The sequence below is a fragment of the Frieseomelitta varia genome, unplaced genomic scaffold, assembly GCF_011392965.1.
Source record: "Frieseomelitta varia isolate USP_RPSP 00005682 unplaced genomic scaffold, Fvar_1.2 scaffold_387, whole genome shotgun sequence".
NCBI lineage: Eukaryota > Metazoa > Arthropoda > Insecta > Hymenoptera > Apidae > Frieseomelitta > Frieseomelitta varia.
This window is the reverse complement of record NW_025110131.1, coordinates 46,150-67,625: the sequence shown is the minus strand read 5'-3', so window position 1 is coordinate 67,625 and position 21,476 is coordinate 46,150. Positions and strand designations below refer to the sequence as shown.

Genomic DNA, 21,476 nt, shown 5'->3' with positions numbered 1-21,476 from the left:
AATATTATATATATATATATATTTAATAAAATAAAAAAAAAATTCACTTTTGCTATTTAGGTAAAAAAAATTATATAATATATATATTAAGATAATACAACAAATTAAAATTATATAATATATATATTATAAATATATACAAATATATTTTATATATATAATATATATATAATTTATATATAATTTACCTAAATTTTACAATAAATAGCAAAAGTGAATGTTTTTTCTACATGACAAGTATACCCAACGAACGAATAAAACAAGTAAGTAAACAAACAAATGAACAAACGAGAAAATAAATAAACAGATAAACTATCGAAGAAATAAACAGATAAACTATCACCGATCCACCAGTCTGTTAGCTAGTCCTGCATCGTGGAAGAAACCTGCTGAGATCTCAGCGAGAAACACCGTCGATTTTCGAGTCGAGGTGAAACGAGGAAGGCTGGACTCTCGTTTGGGCAAACATAACGTCGATGCATATGCATGCGCCGGACGTAAAAGGAGACCGTCACCTACTTACGTGTCAAAATCGTTACACGCCGCGCCGTGTTGTTCGAAACGTGGCCGGTCAGGTGGATCGCCTGATGACGAGCTGTGGCCTCGCGTGAACCGGTCGCACCGTTACAGGTTCCCCATTCATGCTGCGATAAAAGTCGAAAGGCCGGTCTTCCTGCTTTAGCCGAAACATCCACTCGTACGTGAAAATCGTGAAAATCGTCCCCGACGAGCCAAAAGAATCCGAAGGAACGAGAGAGTGGATTGAATTCCGCTTTGACTCGAGATTCGAACGAAACGAGACTAATCAACGCGATTAAAAATTACCAAAGCGACCGAAGCGTAGAATTTCCATCAGAGACGTTAAAGTCGAATATGATACAAGCTTCAATTCACACATTTTGCCGGGGGGTCGTTTAAATCTCGAGAAGTACACTATTTTAAAACATTTAATGTAAAATTTAAAAAATCGTATGTAACTTTTTAATGTTTAATTTGTAAAGTTTCTAGGGAAAATTACGAATCGTTTGACCACCGACAGTTTTAGTGTCGAGACTAGAATGGAGCTATCGAAGTGATTCGTAATTTTTTCACGAGAATCTTTTTTCGAGTGAAAATTACGAATCATTTTTATCGCTTTGATAGTTCTAGTGTGAAGACTGGCAGCAAAAATATGTAAAACTCTAGATGCCACGGACCGATATTTCATCCTCTACTAAATACTAGTCAATTTGGAACTATCTCTGGAATTTATTTAATAATAATTGTACAAACTTAAAAGATACTCGACTTGTGTTTCCCTCCTAAAAATGTTTAATAATTCCGTTGGAAGTAATTACGAAAAATTAAAATTATGCACAGTCTTCGCCATAACGTTCACAGAAGTATGAGAAACTCGATAATTGTGCAGAACCGGAGAATATTTGTTCAAACGTTCTTCGCAAAAGCGTACACGTCAAATCGGCTCTGGTCGATAGTCGGCAGTAAAAGGGGTTGATCGATTAGGGATTTTTAGCACGCAACGTGACGTGTGGCTCAGACACGAGAGAACCTCGAGCGATCGATACGCTTGATTCGTAGAAAACGGCTCGCCAATACTGTTACGTTTGCTTTAGCGATCGTTCCGGAGGTCGGCAAAAACTCGATCCCGAGCATCGGGCAAATCGGTTGAAAGAAAGATCGGCCGGCCGATGGGAATGACGAGATCGGCCAGGTTGCTTGACGTAACAGTGCATCCCGAGCGCGTTTTCAGCCCCGGATGGAAAGTCTCCTCTGCCTCGTCATAATATCGCCGGCGAATCTCCGCCACGCCGTTGCGAAACCTCCATGAAAACGGCGATCAGCGATGCAACACTGACGCGAGGATAAATACGAGAATAAATGCGACTCTTCCGATAATATTTGGTCACGTTTGCGAAGAAAACGGTCTGTCGTCGTTTCTTCTGCAATTGAAACAGTTTTCAAATGAAAAGACGAAAGTTCAAGTAGGGTTTATTTATCTACAGGATGGACCATAAGTTTCATCCTCCATCCTATTTTTTTTTTAATAAAATATCAAATTACGAGGAAAAAATAATTTTGTCAGTTTTAAATTAAACTCAAGTTCGAACGTGATTTTGTCATTACTTTTTAAAAATTATTTCTTTGAAATGTTTTTTTTTCTTTCTTTACAGTTTAAAATTTCTTTCTTTCCGAAATGTTTCTTGATTATTTCTCCCACAATTGAAACAGTTTTCAAATGAAAAGACGAAAGTTCAAGTAGGGTTTATTTATCTACAGGATGGACCATAAGTTTCATCCTCCATCCTATTTTTTTTTTAATAAAATATCAAATTACGAGGGAAAAATAATTTTGTCAGTTTTAAATTAAACTCAAGTTCGAACGTCATTTTGTCATTACTTTTTAAAAATTATTTCTTTGAAATTTTTTTTTCTTTTTTTACAGTTTAAAATTTCTTTCTTTCCGAAATGTTTCTTGATTATTTTTCCCGCAATTGAAACAGTTTTCGAATGAAAAAACGAAAGTTAGTAAAGTTTATTTATCTACAGGGTGGGCCAAAAGTTTCCTTCTCCACCCTATTTTTTCTTTTTTTTTAATAAAATATCAAATTACAAGAGAAAACTAATTGGCGTATTAATATTTAATATGTGTTAAGAGGTTTCTTTATTTTTATGTGTTAAGAAGTTATCTTTATTTTCTTTTGGCGTATTAATATTTAATATGTGTTAAGAGGTTTCTTTATTTAATATGTGTTAAGAAATTATCTTTATTTTCTTTAATTGAACCATATATTTTTTCATCGCAAAATATGAAAAAAATATGAAAAAATATGAATAATCGAAAGAATATTAAATTCCAAGTGAAAAAATATTTAAGACATTGATCCTAAACTTAATGATTAAGGAGATAATTTGTCTCGAAGGTGAAAACTGCAAAGAGCATTAGGACATTATTTGCTTGCAATAATTTACAAACATAACATACGCTTACTGTATTGGTCAGAATTTCTTTACAAAAGCAATATAGATAATTGTCAATTTAATACAGGAAACGACACAATCGATGAAAACAACTCTCGGATAATAATACAAAAAAAAAAATTAGACTTTTCCAGTTTTTTTTTTCTCTTTTTTACTTCAACAAGAATTAAATGAACGAAAGAATGCAGAATTTTAAATCAAATTAATTTTTAAACTAGTCGTTTGACCAAAAAAGTCAAGTTAAGATTCGACGAGCGTAGATAAAAACGAGGATCGACGAATAGCAAAATTGTATTCTTACACGATCGGGCATGTTGCGTTCGTGAAATCCGAGTTAGGTAATCCGAGTCGCGGAAATTTCGATACGTTCGCGCATAGAGTGATAATAGCAATGCAGAGTTCGTTACGTTCGAGACGGATATGACAGAGAAGATACGCGAGAGAAGAGAAAGTAAGCGAGCGTATAATGGACGAGATTCGATATGAATCGCGGTTACAAAATGAAAACGCGCTTCGAGATCGCTCGCTCTGATTTCGTATTCGATTCTACCATATTTTCGTACCATACTTTCAAATACGGCGAATTTGTATTTGAACTATACTGCCATTTGCATATGCACATATGTTTAAAATAAGCAGAGAGGACATTTGTAAAAGTATATATTTGAATAGCACGCGAGATAATTGAAATCGCGTTAGTAGACGACTGATCGATGATCAAACAGATTTCATTTCACGCGTCATCCTGAAATTTACATTGTTAATTAATTCTCGAACCTCTCAAAAGCAATTTGATCGACGTGAAGCAATCACGGGTATTCGAGTGAAATATTGGAAAAGGACGACTATTTAAGCAACATACACGTCGTCTCATCTTGACTCGACGAAAATGTATCTTGTAACATAATCTGCTAAAACGAGCAAATGATATTTCTTTATTCTAATTTCTCATTTCGTTTTGCATTTTCGCATCCTCCGTTTAATCATTTCCTCCGTTGAGATATTATCATTTTATTTCGACTGAAAGATCGATTGCAAATGATGATTTGTTCGGTTTGGAAACGAAATAAATTTATTTACAATAAACCAAGTTACTTCAAACAAAATTAGCTCGACGTAAAGTATCCTCGATACTTTGGTAGAAAACGTTCCACAGTCCTTACGACTGTCAAAAATTTCTCGATCGTAACAACAACGAAAAAAAAGCTGCACGCAATGTTGTAAAACTCGAAAACGGTCTCGAACGATCTTGTCAATAAAAAAAAAAAAACATTTTTCCAGGCACGGTTGTCGAAGAGATAGCAGGAGTGGAGCCGCTACCCGGTGACGCGAGGAACGAGACGAGCGACCGTAAGTCGGAGTACCCGAGCAAAGAGCAGGACTCGAAGACGACGATCGAGCCGAAGAAGAAGCCGACCGACTTCAAGGTGAAGACCGAGCAAAAATACCAAAAACCGTTCAAGGACGATGAGTCGAGACGCGGTGAAAGCAACGACGCCGCCAGCACCGTGACGACGATCCCGATGTCGTCGTCGTTGTCGTCGAAACCGATCGAGGGAACGACCGCGAGATCGATGGAAACGATGGCGATCACCATACCGTTTCTACTTCGCGGCGAGCCAGTCGCGACGAACGTCACGGTACCCGTTGTCGAATCGTCAACTAGCTATCATTTCTCGTCGACGAAGGAGAGCAGTACGGAAGGTGTCAGCGCGACGGAGGCGACAACAGCGTCGAGGGGAAGGGCACTGAACATCTCGGCGCCGGAGCCCACCAATTCATTGCACTCGAACATCACCGACCTTAGCGACGTTAGCATGGACGACGATGATAAAGAAGTGGAAGGTGAGAGAGTCGTAAGAGAGTCGTCGTTTCTCGCATTTATTTTGTATTTTGAGAGCACGTTGCACGTGTACACTACGTATAAATAACCGGACACTACGAAAAAATTGAGGTACGGGCAATTATATTCGACGAGATATATTCGATTCGACTATTTTATGAAACGAAGTTATTGCTTATTACACATGTGTAATATCTAGGATACGTGTGTCATATAGTTTATGTGTCAAAAATCTTACCAAGAAGTATATAATTTATATAATGTTTACTATATAATATTATATAACAGTGACGGCGAACCTTTTTGAGAAGTAGGTCAAATTTTGTTCATTACTTTTTTTAGTACTAGCTCGTCGGTCACTAAGTCAGTGGTGTCACTTGGAAAGGAGAAGGGGAAGATGGTTAAAAACTACTTTTCTTTGGTTCTCACTTTTGTAATCCTCTAAAAAGTTTACGTTTCCTTTTTGTTTTACAACTTTTACTTTTGCAAGTGAAAAGCAGAAAATAAATGTCGACGTCAAAAAATTGATATAAAAGGGGTGACATCATGCCCAGTCACCCCTGCACTATACATTAGATATATATACTTTATTTTATAATATTTTTTATTGTCTGTTCTTTCTTTTATTATATAAAAAACTAGCAAAGCTACCCATTCTGAGAATGGGATCTAGTGTGTTTTTTAGTGTTTGTTACATCTGTTTAATCGTAAGCGCTATATAACATTTTTTGGACACAACTAACTCGTATAACATTTAAGACTTAAAATACCTATGTGTATACATAACCAAGTCGTAAATCCTCCATAAAACACAATTATGCATTTATTTCTCACTTTTAAGCTCTAACCAAAGACTTGTAATTTTGTTAACATTTTTTGAAAAGAGGGGTTCGAAAAATAATTAAAATTCTTTTGTATATATGATGATAAGTTTAGAAAAATTAACGAGTGGGTCATTTAAAAAGCTTGCGTGAGTCAGTGTCTGGCCCGCGGGTCATTGATTCGCCATCATTACTATATAATATTATATAATACTATAATATTATAATACTATATAAATACTACATAATATTATCTAATACTATATAATACTATATAATACTATATAATACTATAATACTATAATACTATATAATACTATAATACTATATAATACTATAATACTATATAATACTATAATACTATATAATACTATATAATACTATAATACTATAATACTATAATACTATATAATGTATCTTATATTATTGTTTCGCCGATATATCTGCTTCGTGCAGATATGACGGCCTGAACTAACCGTGGCATTCTTTCGATTAATTTTTATCAATATTTCAGAATGAAATTCCTTTCACGCTTCTTCTCATTTCTTCCATAAGTCGAATCTTTTGTCGATTTTGGAGTCCAATTGTCCCACAATTCTTCGATTGGATTTTTGAAATATATATATATTTTTCTTGATATTTTTTGAAATATTTATTCAGAGTATATACGATATAAAATATCAGTTTTGTTTTCAAATATTATTATAAAATAAATACAAGATTGTACAATAAAATCAATCGAGAAAAGTATATTTGTGTTCTAGTAACTCAGCTCAAAATAAGCAAGTATCATCCAGTGACTTATGGATGGGAGCGTACGTAACACACTCATCGATGACAATTCACAAATATACCGTTCATAAACAAACAAGAAAAAGTTATTGTTTATTGTAATGCAAATTACAATATAATTACAACGTGTTGGGGAAGAAAACCCCATTTCTTTTTTTTTCTTACATTCATTTCTTACATTCACTCCGTCTGCCGATCTAACATTCGTCGAAAGCGAAATCGATCAGTTTGATCTAAACGTTGATGTTTCACGCAGGCGGCGAGTACGTGGCGTCTCACAACGAGACAGCCGTGAACATCTCCTCGAGCCTGCTGCCGACGGTGAACATGTGCATGGAAGGGAACCGAACGTACACCGTGGGAGAGAAGATCGTTAGGGGTTGCGAGGAGAGATGCGTGTGCGGCGAGAGCGGCGCAGCCACGGACTGCAAACCGCTTTGCTCCTCGCCGTACGTTCGGGCGAACCGCGGCATCGAGGATCCGCTCTGTCAGGAGAAGATCGTCAACGAGGAGCCGTGCTGCGCCATTTTGGTCTGCGCCGCCGATTCCGGTGAGTTTGTTGTTTACGTCAGATGCTAACAACGTCCGAGCGTTTTCTCAAATCGAATTTCTGCCATCGTCTTTTCGCGCGCAGCGCCCGAACCGGAGGAGACCTGCGTCTTTGGGAACAAAACCATAATGAGAGGTCAACGAGTGGAGGATGGCTGTTCCAGGGTATGCGTCTGCGAGGCCGGTGGCAACTTGAAGTGCCAGCAGAGATGCCCACCGAACGATACGATTTCCGTGACGAATCAGCACGATCGCTGCGTCGTGCTCACCGATCCAAGGTAAAGGCTAGGTGTCCAACTGGAAAGTGAAACTACCGAGAGTCGAGAATATTTCTCGCAAATGGATACTGTTCCGAGTGTTACTCTCCGCTCAATTGTCTGAGAGTCGACAGTGTCGCGGCCTATTCGCAAATGGACACAATGTGTATACTGCTCTCGGAGAGTTAATCTCAAAATTCGGAGCGGTTTCGAAATCCTGAGAGTACTACTCTCGTGCGAGCAGAACAATGAATGATAAAAAAAGGTGTGGTCGAAGAGTGAAATTATTGAACTAATTTCTTTTAATTTAAATTGTTGTGTAATAATTATATAAATATTATAATATTTTTATTATTATATTAATAATAAATAATTATAATTATTATAATATATTTAACATATATAAATATTATATATATATAACATATATATAATATATATTATATATATTAAATAATGTATATAATATTATATATATATAAATATTACAAATATAAATATTTATATATAAATATAATTTAAATATCAATAGTATATAAATATTATATAATATTTAATTATATTAAATATTATGTAATAATTTAAATTATTGAACTCCTCTTTTCATGTTGATTTTTTTTTTCTCTTAAAATATTATGGGCACACATTTGTTGCACCTCCATGATAGCGATGTCACTGTTCACACTGAATTACACCACAGTGTGTAGGACCAGAGACAATAAACTCTCAAATAGACACGGTTCTGAGAATTCTATCGGATAGTAAACTCTCGGAGAGTATTTCGGTCTCTCTCGAAGAGTGAAAATTCTCACAGCTGCTCTCAAATGGACACAACTCTTGACAGTAACTCTCAAATAAACACGTAGCTTAACGAAGAATTCCCGTTTCCTCTGGAACTCGCTTCTCTGGAGTCTTCACGGCCAATAGCCAAACGACAAATGCCCTACATTGTTGTAGAAAAAAAAAAAACACGCGCGTTTCGTTTCAGAGATGCGTGCTGCACGATCACTCTTTGCGACGTCACGTTGGGCGATCACGAGATCAAGCCGGAAAGCTCGAGCGACCTGACGGTGAACCTGACGGACGTGAAGGTGCTGAACTCGACGGCGATCAAGCTGAAACTGTCGGCGAAGAATCCGCAGGACGTGACCGTCGAGATATCCGACAACAATCACGTGTGGAGGCAGCAGAAACCTGACAAAGGTGAGACTGCCAACGTTGAATGAAACGAATATAAATCGCGAATAGATACTCGAAAATGAACGAGTCATCATTTTCTTTTTTTGGCGTTGGTGAACTGGCAGAGGGTATCGTGTCGAATTTGGATCCCTCTCGCTCGTACTACGTGCGAGTTACGGACGGGACTCGGACCGGTCCGGCGCTGCAGGTCTTTCTCCCCGCGGAGGTGATCAAGACGAACATCTCGGACAAGACGACGGACAAGGGCTCCTGCAGCCACATAGGCAAAACGTACAAAGTGGGCGCGGAATGGTACGACGAGTGCATCTCGTTCTGCACGTGCACCGAAGGTGGTAAAACCGAGTGTTTGACGATCGAATGCCCCACCGACTTCGGCCTCGACGTTCTCGATCCTCACTGCCTCGACTGGGAGACCGTGCCGCCGAATTTCGTCCCGAAACCTCCTCACTGTTGCCCGCAGGTAAGGCAGAGAATCATTTCGACTTACGAAAGCTTCGTTCGAAAGAAGAAGAAGGTTCTGTGATAATAGCGAAGAGGGAGAAGGATCGTTGAAGGATCGATGTTCACGCGATGTGTTGGCAGGAAGTGCGATGCAGAAATAATGGCTCGTGCAATTACGAGGGTAACACGTACGACAATTGGAGCGAGCTGGCGGCGAACGTAACCGGATGCGAGAAACGATGTTACTGCGAGATGGGAAACGTGTCATGTCAGGCAGCCTGTCCACCGGTCCCCGCTCTGCCACCTGCAACGTTGCCTTGCCCGTCTTATCAGGCCGCGTTGATGCATCTACCTGGTGACGAGTGTTGCTTGGAGTGGAGCTGCGGGCATTCGTCCAACCAGTCGCCAGGTAAATCATCCAGCTCGTCGCGTGACACCGACTGCGAAGAATAGTCGAAGAAAATAGTCGAGGGCTGGCAAACTGACCGTTTCCGTGTGCCTCGCTAACGACCGGAAGATCGTTCGAGCAACGACCCTTGGCCTTGATCTTCCGCGGCGAACAGCAGACATACAGGGTGTAATATAAAATTGTAATTTTATCTCATACATCGGCTCGCGAAAGTATTTGAATTATACTTGCCATAGAAATATTTCATGGCTTGTATTGGGTTGGCCAAAAAGCAATTGCGGTTTGAAATTAAATTAAAAATTCTGGAATAATAAATAGTAAATAATATAATTATTCTAAATTTTAACATTATATTAATATTATATTAATACTATATTTTAATATTAATATTATATTAATACTATATTTTAATATTAATATTATATTAATATTATATTAATACTATATTTTAATATTAATATTACATTAATACTATATTTTAATATTAATATTATATTAATACTATATTTTAATATTAATATTATATTAATATTAAAATTTTAATTTTATATTTTTTAATATTATTTTAATATAAAATATATGATTACTTATAAATGTTCTTTCACGAATAATATCTCGAGATCATAAAATTTTAACAACAATTAAATTTATAAATATAATTATTAATAAAAGCAAATTTCTTATATCAATTCATAAAACAATTCTAATTAACAAATTTATTAAATTAAATGATGTAATAATTGGTCAAATGGACATGTATAGGCGGGGCTAAATTTAAAATTTTGTACGTGTCAATTTTTTCTCACGCGCCATTAAATTATTTTAACAACAAAAAAATATTAGAAAAAGACTAGAACAACAGTTTTTGTTTCTCTATGAAAATTCACCTTTCGTTTGCACGAAAAAAACGCAGTTACTTTTTGGTCAACCTAATACATGTATATTATATGATACAAACTCGTCCCGCCCTGTATATCTGCGAGTCTGAATTGTAAAGATTTGTCCGATCGGTATTGTAAATCGTTAACGTCTGATCTCCTGGTGGTGGTGATATCAACGCGTTAGTGGTATACCTCTCGTGCGATTGCTATCGCAAACGTTAGATTGGTTATGGGTAGAGGGTGAACGCTTATCCGCCATGCGGACCTGACTGGAACTCTCCAGTGCAAATGCGACGTGTACATACACCCGAGGATATTCTCACGTTTATAGCACTTTTCATTGCCATTTTCACAGCGACTTCCCTTCGCGTGTCATTCGAGACACGTTTTTACAATCGAACTGTGTCATTCTCCCTTTCGTTTCAGTTCGATTGCTTGTCTTTCAAAAAAAAAAGAAGGGAAAAACGAATCCGAGGAAACTGGGTGAAAGGTGGAAAGAACATTTGAACAGTGAGCCAACCAGTTGGTAGAAGAAAATGCTGTAAATGCATGCTTTGTCCGGCTACGCTTGTACATACATACATACACACACACGTTGGACATACATTTGCTGTAAATATGCATGAAGAATTCTTGCAACTTGGACAGTTGGTCGACGCCGTCTCACCGATTCGACGGCCATCTCTGATGACAATCGACTTTGTTACTCATTTGCAGGAACGAACTCAACGCACGCGTTTCCCGGCCCGTTAGCCATAGACGCGTTCAATCGGCAATCGAACGACGGTAACAAAAGACCGAGTAACAAGTCGGATACGGCCGGGCCCGGCCACCAAATGGATCCTGCCACATCCTCCTTGCGGGGACATTCGAAAGACGTTCACGCGCACACAGACACCACCACTCATGGTCTCTTCCATTACCCCATGGATCCTGGACACCCGACGATACCGTACAACGGACCGTACAGTCCCGATTACAAGCCTACGCATCCCACCGTAGAGAACGTGTTTCATTTACCACCTCACACCGAGAAACCTTCGAGCGTCTCGGCCGAACGTCTCAAAGAGAAGAGCAGCGTGAAGATGAAGTTCGACGCTAAGAAACCGGTCGAGCCAGTCGCGCACAAACCGCACAAAGACGACTATTTCCCCGGCCCGTTGGCGCCGGACAAATTCTTGGACAAGGCTGGCTCGACCGTCGCGAATGCTAATGCAAACGAGAACCAGCAGTTCGTCCCCGGGCCCGTGAATCCCAACAAGCTACCGCCCGTGCAGAAGACAGTGGGCCACGCGGTCGATCAACCGCAGTTCGTGCCGCTGAGCCCGCAGCAAGAGACAGTCGGGCCAGGATTCGTCAACACCGGTCAGACCGTTGCACAGGGCGGCTTCAACGCGCAGCTCGACAACTCTGGCTCGTCTTACGTCCCAGCCAGAGGTTCGATCCACGGTCCGGACAACGTCGATCCGAACGTGATCGTGAATATCCCCGCGAGTCCGAAGAAGAAAGCTTCACCGAGCGACGCCGAGAAGGGCAAGAGCCCTGCGGGGCTGCCCGGTCGGCCGAAACAGGGCCAGCGAAATCCAGAGCAGGAGATCCTCCCGGAGGAACTGTATCATCTGATCAACCTTCAACATCCGGGTCTCGTTCAGTTGGAACACGCGCCGCCCGAGGGGCATCCCGGCTTGTACGACATCCATCAACAGATATCCAACCAGAAACAGACGGCGAACGGCCAGCCGCGACCGGGTTTCTTCGCCGCGAGCGGCAACGGGCCGAAGAAACCCGCGAAGCCGCACGTTTACGCGCAGAAGAACGAGGACGGTCAGACGACCTACCACATACACACGCCAGACATACCGAACTCGCCGCAGCAGATCGAGGAACTGCTAGCTCACATCGGCCAACACGATCCCAATCCTGGACCGTTCCAACACTATCCCGGACAGCCAGCCATACCTCATAGCGTGGCGAGTGGCCCGGCCGCCACTCTGCCGCTTCACATTGACGCTCACATACCGCATTCTGGGCTCACGCACTTGAATCATCCGTTCGCAGCACAATCGCCAAACCAGTCAGGTTCGTTCCCGATCAGCAACGAATCTCTCTATCGAATTCGTGCATTTCGTCTCTCTTCGCCTCTCCTCTTCTTTCGCGCGTTCTTCTCCGCGTTCTGTAAGTAACCAGTCGTTAAGGACAAGAGGCCGCAAGAGATCATCGTAATCGATAACTTGTCACTTGTTCGTTTGCTCGATGTACAGGGTGTCCGTAAAGTCGCTTTACAATTTCGAGAATTTATTACAAGGGCAAATGAAACGACAGATATGTGGAGATTATCACAAAATGAGACGTATACGTTTAAGTTTCTTTCTGCCTCGTCAAGACGGTACTCGATTTCTTGCCATGTTCGCTGTAACATACCCTCATCGATGATGGCAATGGCATCGGTGATCCTCTGCTTTAGATTAGTGATGTCCCGTACTTAACTAATGGTGCCTATATAGAGGTGTATTAAATGAAACAAAAGAACAAACTTAAATATGTATGTCTCATTTTGTAAGAATTTCCACATATCTGTCTTTTTATTTGCCTTTGTAATAAATTTTTGAAATTGTAAAAAGACTTTATGGACACTCTGTACTTGCAAGTATGCAAATATAAAAATCATTGGGGTTTACAGCGAGATTTCAATAACGACGATCTGTGTTGGTGAAATTTAGGCATGGAGCAAAACGCGCCGATGTTCCCGTTGCCCGGTGCCATTTCTGGATATCCTGTCGCTTCCTCCTCGGACGACGTCACCGTGCAGATTCTCGAGGCCCTCGATGAGAACACCGTCCGACTGGTTTTCACCGTGCCGCAGGTCCTGGTCGGGCTTCATGGACGCGTTGAGCTGCGATACACCAATGACAAAACGTAATTTAGCATCAGTATCAAAATTAACGCAAGATTGTTCAGTAACTTTAATCGACCATGCGGTGGATTTGTATCTAGTCAAGCGTTTCAGAGTTTCACAGCCAAGTTTTACGTTTTATTCTATGTATTCTACTTTAAAATCTCGTTATAGCTATATTCTATAAATCTCATTACCAGATATAGTCTGTATGTTCTATTTTAAAGTCTTATTAAGCTTATCAGAATTAACGCAAGATTGTCCAGTAACTTTAATCGACCATGCGGTGGATTTGTATCTAGTCAAGCGTTTCAGAGTTTCACAGCCAAGTTTTACGTTTTATTCTATGTATTCTACTTTAAAATCTCGTTATAGCTATATTCTATAAATCTCATTACCAGATATAGTCTGTATGTTCTATTTTAAAGTCTTATTAAGCTTATCAGAATTAACGCAAGATTGTCCAGTAACTTTAATCGACCATGAAGTGGATTTATATCTGATCAAGCGTTTCAGAGTTTCACAGCCATGTTTTACGTTTTATTCTATGTATTCTACTTTAAAATCACATTATAGGTATATTCTATAAATCTCATTACCAGATATAGTCTGTATGTTCTATTTTAAAGTCTTATTAAGCTTATCAGAATTAACGCAAGATTGTCCAGTAACTTTAATCGACCATGCGGTGGATTTGTATCTAGTCAAGCGTTTCAGAGTTTCACAGCCAAGTTTTACGTTTTATTCTATGTATTCTACTTTAAAATCTCATTATAGGTATATTCTATAAATCTCATTACCAGATATAGTCTGTATATTCTATTTTAAAGTCTTATTAAGCTTATCAGAATTAACGCAAGATTGTCCAGTAACTTTAATCGACCATGAAGTGGATTTGTATCTAATCAAGCGTTTCAGAGTTTCACAGCCAAGTTTTACGTTTTATTCTATGTATTCTACTTTAAAATCTCATTAGGCATATTCTATAAAGTCTCATTACCAGATATATTCTGTATATTCTATTTTAAAGTCTTATCAGGCTGATTTTGAAAAACAAAGTACTTATATCTGAACTTTTTGTACGTGATAAACTATTTATATTTATGAAAACATATTTTGTCGATGTGTCATTTGTTTTCACAAAAATTTCGCGATACTTTTTCGATGCTTACTTATTTTGTACATATTTTGATTGTACTTGTGGAATACAGAGTGTCCATAAAGTCTGTTTACAATTTCAAGAATTTATTACAAAGGAAAATGAAAAGACAGGTAAGTAGAAATTATTACAAAATGAGATGTATATAATTAAGTTTTTTCTGTCTCATTTAATACACCTCTATATGGGCACCATTAGTTGCACGAAGGACATCAAGACGGTACTCGATTTCTTGCCATGTTCGCTGTACCCTCATCAATGGCATCGGTGATCCTCTGCTTTAGATTAGTGATAGACAACTATGGTGCCCATATAGAGGTGTATTAAATGAGGCAGAAAAAACTTAAATATATACATCTCATTTTGCAATAATTTCCACTTATCTGTCTTTTCATTTGCGTTTGTAACAAATTCTTAAAATTGTAAAGAGACTTTATAAACACCCTGTGTTATTGACAAAGTTTGGCTGTTAAACCCTGGAGCTTACATATTACGTATACATATATTACCCTTACATATATTTACATATATGTTCATATTCTTCCTTCTATCGGATAGAAATTTCGACGTGTCCACCTGGAAGTCGCAAGTATTCGCGCCGCCGAACGATCTGATCGCGACCCCGCAGCTCGAGTTCGAGCTAGGCGATTTGAAGCCCTCGACCGAGTATAAAGTAAAGATCACGGTGAAGCTGAAGGATCTGGCCAACAGTCCCACCAGCAAGATCTACAGCGTGAGGACGCTGGAGAAACGGGCGGACGCGACAACGTTGCCGCCTCAAATACCGATCGACGCCGAGCTCCACGTTATGGAGGCAAACTCCACGTGGGTCAACGTGATGTGGAGGAAATTCACCGAGTACGAGTTACAGTTCATCGACGGCGTTCAGCTGAGGTACAAGGAGAACGACGGCAAGATTCACGCCGAAACTCCGTTGATCCATAGAGCGGTGAGGAATTACGTAATCGAGAATCTTCGGCCATCGACCGTCTACGAAATCGGTGTCCTCTTTGTTCCGTTCCCGGGACAATTGACGGAGTTGGTCAGCGAAAAGACAGTGAGTATCCACGAAAATAAGATAAAATACAATTCTATGAATTTTATTTTATCTTATTATATCGTCGCGAATAACATCAACGATTGATGTTAACATTTTCGATGGTTAACAACGACAAAGTGTCGTTCAGATTAGTCAAACTCGAATCGAGTAAGTAACAAGATAAAGTGGCTCAGGTCACTTGACTAATCTGAGCGAGGTTCGAGGACAACGTTATCCTCTTTCGTTATCAAGCTTGTGCCCGTCAAAGATTCAGGTGACCACGACGATGGAACCGGATCCGTACTCGTTCGACGTCAAAGTGGAAATCAAGACGATCAAATCGACGGACGTGGAAGTAACTTGGAACGGTGTGCCTTATCCGGAGGACAAGTACGTGAATATTTATAGAGCGATTTACCAAAGCGACAGCGGCAAGGAGGACACCAGCACGTTCAAAATCGCCAAGAGGGATTCGCATCCGAGGACCGTGATCGGCGATCTGAAGCCGGGCACCAGATATCGTTTGTGGCTCGAGGTTTATCTGACCAACGGGAGGATAAAGAAGAGCAACGTGCAAGACTTCGTCACGAAACCCGGCGTACTTCTGCCAGCCACGGTATCGCAACAAAGTACGTATGCACGCGTACGTATGTGCGATTGAAAGATTAGACGAAATGTTCAATCGCTTGGCGAGCAAGTTGATTCTGACTGTGAAATTCAATGTCTCAGCTGGAAAACTAGCGTCGCTGCCCCTTCACGAGGGCGATTACTACGGCCCTCTGATAGTGGTAGCTATCGTCGCGTCTCTCGCTATCCTGTCGACCCTGATCCTTCTAATGATACTCATGAAAAGACGGACCAGCAGTAAGGCTGACATATCCTCCCGTAAAAGCACGTCGGCGTACGACAATCCTTCCTACAAGGTAGAATTACAACAAGAGACTATGGGTAATTCACTCTCATTGTTTTTAATATGATAATCGCGGTGACAATTTTCGCTCTCATTCTTGTCTTAACTCACCATGCGCACGTTTCTACGTAGCAAGTCAAACTGGCGTCGAGCAGTCTAAAAGAAAATTTTCACAATTTTTCCAGACCTGTGAGGACACCGTTACCATGTCGAACGGCAGAAGCAAGAACACGGACCACGAAATGGCCATCATCAACAGCAATGTCAAAGAGACCGTTTAAGGTTCTATAATTTATTACGTTTTATTTATTTATGGATTGTTATGCTCGTACGAGTTTTTACGTACCGTGGCCGTCGAAGGCCGGTTTCTCGGTTGTACGAAACGATCGATCGAATGGAACTTGAAGCACAAAGGACGAACTTCATGTGTGCACATGATGCACACATGTGTGTGTTCTGGTTACAGTTTCTTCATCGCACCGGTCGTTCAACATGGATTCGATCGATGGAATTGCGTGCGTTGTATTAAAATTTGTACATAGCGGTGTCAAGTATCATTATAATATCACGCTAGATGATAAGATAGTGATTTAAGAATTGAAAATATGTATCATTTAAATAACTGCGACTTATCTCGCAATATCTTCCTACACTCCAATTGAAAATGTACTCTGTGTGTATTTAACATGAGCATTTAAGTCGTAAATTATCCGTAATTTCGTTGGGACTCAACGATCGAACCCCCATCTTGTACAGTCTGCGTTTATATTGTTAGAGATTTATATGATAAATAAGGTGTACCATGTCCTATAAAAATGTTAAGACGTGAAATGAATAAAACTGTTTATAAATTATGAGAACTATTTATTTGCATATCACTTCACGTATACGTTCTAAATTTTAGTAAGAGCTTTAATCTCGTTGTTGCGAGAGCAACTTTCAGCTCTGTCGATAAGACAGAAGCATATATATGTATACAATAAAAGAAAGGGAAATAAGCAAGCAAGAGTATGAGGAAACTTAAAAATACTTCTTCAATTCTGACTCCATTTGAAGGGGATCCGTGCTCGGTGAATGTCTGGAAACAACTTTTCCTTCTTTGTTAATGATGAATTTGGTGAAATTCCATTTGATGTCGTCAGTTATGAATCCACCTGCCTGCGTCTTCAACCATTTCCATAATGGGTGAGCATTATCTCCGTTAACATCGATCTTTTCAAACAGATCAAAAGTGACATTGTATTTCTTGACAAAATTCAAGATTTCCTCCGAGGTGCCTGGTTCTTGACCACCAAACTGATTCGATGGGAACGCCAAAATCCTCAAGCCTTCTTTCTCGCTGTACTTTTCATACAGTTGCACCAATTCTCTATAATTTACATCTGTAAATCCACAATTGCTGGCAACGTTAACAATTATACAAACATGATCCCGATATTTATCCAGTCCTACATCCTTTCCATAGATGTCTGTAGCATGAAAGTCATAAATGCTACTAGCTGAATTCCAATTCTTGGTTTGATCAAAAGGAGCAGAAGTTGTAGCAGAACATTGTCCTTGGCTGTCGTCCTCACAATTTTGCGCTATGACGCCATAAAGGAATAGAACGGTCAGGTATATCAATTCTACAAAAAAAAAAGAAAAAACAATAAGGAAATTTAATTAGTAACTCATCTAAAAGATACAAATTGTAAAAAAATGTTTAATTGAAAATTAAAGACTATTCAAACTATCGTAAAAAGTCAAAACAGTGTCGTCCTCTACATCTCTTATTTACTGCTACAGAGATGAGAAGCCCAGACAAAGAAATCCAGTTCTGATTGGCTGTTTCTGGCAGATCCAATGCAATCATAAAGATAAAGACACACAATTGGCTAAAAGTGTATTGCACAAATAAAATTAAGTAGCAAAACGTGATGTGAATAAAAGTCTTCTCTCCGCAGGGTTTCTTCTCATCTACGCATTACATTTAATCAAACAATTATCGAAAATCCATGAAATTATCATTGAAAATTAAAGGATTAATCTTCAACGTTATTTGTAATGTTTGATATAATACCGAAACAATACTACTTACTCAGCATTTTGAATCGAGCCGGCTGTTACTCCGAAATTTTGTTCAAACTATAATAAAAAAAAACCTTGTTTATCTTTATTGTAAATAATATGTTATTGTAAATATCGTTGCAAAACAATTGAAACAGAATTAAAAATATTAATATACCGTTTCACTATCGTTCGGCGCAAACGTCCGTACTCTTCAACTTGTTGAACACAAATGCAGTGGTCTTTCCTCTATCTAGAATTTTTAAAGAAACACACTGACCTCTGTCCAGTTCTCTTCTTGATACATACATATAGTACACATGTTTACATATAGCGTCATGGATTCTAGAATGCTCACAGAATAAAACAACAAAGTTTAATTAAACAAAACTTTATTCTGTATTCATTGCCGCAAAATATTTTAACTATAATTTTGTTAATAACTAGTTTGTTAATAATTAGCATATAACTTTTGCAAACAATTTGTGACAATATTATTATTATTATATTTATGATTGTCTCATGTATACTTTATGCATAAATTACTTGATTAAATTCTACAATTTTTTATTTTATTAACAATATCATAAACAATTTTATTTTATTAACAATCATAAACAAACAAAAATTATAGATAAAATTTAATGATTTTTCTCTTTCTCTACAATTAAAACAAAATAGATATATAACGATAGAGAACTACAGCACTTAATTTCAAAAGGTTTTGTTTATTCATTTTCATTGATACAAACTTTAGTTGCACTTCCACGTGAGAGCCTCGTTTCTCGCGAATACGAAAACATAACCTTAAAGTCACAACAGTTTCATAACCTATATGAACTATGCTTGTTGTGTGTCATCGATTGCAAAATGAAATCAAAATTTTACATTGTTTTAATTTACGTAACACATTAACAATAACATAAAAATTATAATTTACAAATTATATCTAACCAGGCATATAATTATAACCAATTACACCTAAGTTTTTAAACAGTGATAAACTATTTTATTGAACGTTGTTATTCAAGTCATTATCTGTATAAAAAATGGTAAGTACAAGTAAACGTTGTTGCATATTACACAAAATTGTTCTTTCTTAACATACTTAACCAACATTATTTATTTCAGGCGAGAAATGCGGAGAAGGCTATGTAAGTATTATAAAAAGAATATATCTTTTTTTTTTAATTTGTTTGTTGTAAGTTTGTAAGTTTTTCTTTTTCATACATTTGTTTAAACAGGACCACTCTTGCTCGATGGAGAGCTGCACAAAGTAACGAAGGAGCCAGAAAGGAACAAGAAAGGAGGCCGTATTTAGCTTCCGAATGTAGAGATTTGAGGAAAGCAGAGAAGTGGAGAATGCAAATAATTAGAGAAATTGCAAAGAAGGTTGCACAGATTCAAAACGCAGGTCTAGGAGAATTTCGTATCCGAGATTTGAACGACGAGATTAATAAATTGCTGAGGGAGAAACGACATTGGGAGGCTCAAATAAAAGAATTAGGCGGGCCTGATTATTCCAGAGTAGGACCACGTATGCTAGATCACGAAGGTCGTGAGGTACAGCATGTTTTTAAGCATGATACACTGATCGGTTTTTGATAGAAAATGTAAAGATCTAATTGTCACAATACGCAGGTGCCTGGCAATCGTGGTTACAAATATTTTGGAGCAGCGAAAGAGCTACCAGGTGTTAGAGAATTGTTTGAGCAAGAACCACCGCCTCCGCCTCGCAAAACACGCGCTGAATTAATGAAGGACATCGATGCTGATTATTATGGGTATAGAGACGACGACGATGGAATTTTGCTGCCTTTGGAACAAAAAGCTGAACAAGAAGCACGAGAAAGAGCGATGCAAGAGTGGCTGGCGCAAAACGAAAAAGAGCCAGAAATGGAAGAAGAGATCGAGACAACTGCACAAAAAGCAATACCATCGCAACAAGATATTCAGGAGGCGTTACTTGCAAGAAAAAAACAAGAACTATTAGAGAAATATGTACTTTGACAAATTTTATTCTTTTTTCTTTATGCATTCGGTAACAACTATTTATAAGTTTATTCGTTTAATTTAATATTAGAGTACACTTTTATAAAACGCGACAGATATAATAATTATTATTAATTTATAAGTAATAACATTGATTAAGGTAATTATTTTGTGCAGTAGACGTTCAAACTTCAATTAATACTTATCGAGAAAGAGTGCTGTAGATAAAATATAGATAAAAATCCAACATTAGTCTGTTTATAATCCTCGCGATCCTTAAGATTTTTCTTTTTTTTTTTTATGTATATATATATATATGTATATATATGTGTTTTTTTTATCGACATTGTAAGCACCGGACACTCGAGAAAGCGACACAATAGAATAGAACACCAGAGAACAAGACAATATGAATTATCGTAATTGTAAGAATTTTTCTTCACCGCATACATTCATAATTACCAAACATTGTGGTTGAACAAATAACAAAATTCGATAATTTCATACACTCTGCTCGCCTAATCAATGCCTTAAGCGTCTTTGACCAAGCGTTTTCTTCATTTTCATCGTCATTGTATCGTCTCGCGGAAAGCCAGTCACTTGCTTTAAAATAGTTCGATGCAATTACAACTATATCGTAACAAATTGGGAACAGTCAAAGGCATAGAAATTACCCTGAAAAAGCCCTACTCGTTAATTAAGTGTACGTATCGATCACAAATATTTCAAAAAACATTCCGTTCTTACCCGTGGATGGGGTTCGATCCATCCGCAACGAGAGAGACCGAGCACCCTCTTTCTACGTCGTTCTTGCGCGTACAAATCTTCGATCCCCGTTTGTTTAATAATATCGTGTTGTTTATAAACAGACTGTACAATATACAAGTATGTTACCAAGACTCAGAAGTGAAAAATTATCCTATGAATTAGCTAAAGTTCCCGCGTACGCTTTGATTGAGACATGCCGAGGCTCGAGTATAAGTTCAATCGCTCGTTCTTCCGCGCATCGCTACGTCGCGTCTTCTTCGCTGTTGTTTCTCCTCTCGCTCTCTAGAAAACGCTAAAACCGTTGGATGACGCGCCAACACGAACGCACATCTCCGCTACGTTATTATCGATTATCGATGATTATGCTAAATTCGAAAGCGCTAAAGGTATACCTGCTTGAAACTTGCATTTCGGGGAGAGCGTTGTAAAAAGAAGATCTGCACATCTGATACGAGAACGTTCGTGCACATTGTATGTACGTACGTACGTAGTAAAAA

The 21,476-nt window shown here is 38.5% G+C and overlaps 3 protein-coding genes across 4 annotated transcripts; 2 read left to right on the top strand and 1 right to left on the bottom strand.

Moving 5' to 3' along the window:
- Nucleotides 1–4,359: 4,359 nt before the first annotated feature.
- Nucleotides 4,360–17,027, top strand: LOC122531325 (putative epidermal cell surface receptor). Its single transcript, XM_043659142.1, has 12 exons — nucleotides 4,360–4,824; nucleotides 6,692–6,985; nucleotides 7,070–7,262; nucleotides 8,230–8,444; nucleotides 8,546–8,901; nucleotides 9,024–9,291; nucleotides 10,890–12,251; nucleotides 12,893–13,088; nucleotides 14,783–15,281; nucleotides 15,532–15,892; nucleotides 15,993–16,211; nucleotides 16,359–17,027. The coding sequence occupies exons 1-12, from the start codon at nucleotides 4,503–4,505 to the stop codon at nucleotides 16,364–16,366; spliced, it is 4,293 nt and encodes a 1,430-aa protein (XP_043515077.1). The 5' UTR covers nucleotides 4,360–4,502; the 3' UTR covers nucleotides 16,367–17,027.
- Nucleotides 17,021–19,044, bottom strand: LOC122531333 (probable phospholipid hydroperoxide glutathione peroxidase). Of its 2 annotated transcripts, none has more exons than XM_043659154.1 (4): nucleotides 18,972–19,044; nucleotides 18,398–18,472; nucleotides 18,251–18,314; nucleotides 17,021–17,798 (listed from the first exon to the last, which is right to left on the bottom strand). In XM_043659154.1, exons 3-4 carry the CDS (start codon nucleotides 18,255–18,257, stop codon nucleotides 17,194–17,196), a joined length of 612 nt encoding a protein of 203 aa, XP_043515089.1. In that variant the 5' UTR covers nucleotides 18,258–18,314; nucleotides 18,398–18,472; nucleotides 18,972–19,044; the 3' UTR covers nucleotides 17,021–17,193. The 2 variants fall into 2 exon arrangements, with proteins under 2 accessions (XP_043515089.1, XP_043515088.1); XM_043659153.1 differs by having other exon boundaries at nucleotides 18,251–18,297; nucleotides 18,972–19,037.
- A 90-nt stretch (nucleotides 19,045–19,134) lies between these two features.
- Nucleotides 19,135–20,458, top strand: LOC122531332 (pre-mRNA-splicing factor ISY1 homolog). The gene is made up of 4 exons (XM_043659152.1): nucleotides 19,135–19,271; nucleotides 19,351–19,373; nucleotides 19,464–19,782; nucleotides 19,861–20,458. The coding sequence occupies exons 1-4, from the start codon at nucleotides 19,269–19,271 to the stop codon at nucleotides 20,227–20,229; spliced, it is 714 nt and encodes a 237-aa protein (XP_043515087.1). The 5' UTR covers nucleotides 19,135–19,268; the 3' UTR covers nucleotides 20,230–20,458.
- Nucleotides 20,459–21,476: the final 1,018 nt, after the last annotated feature.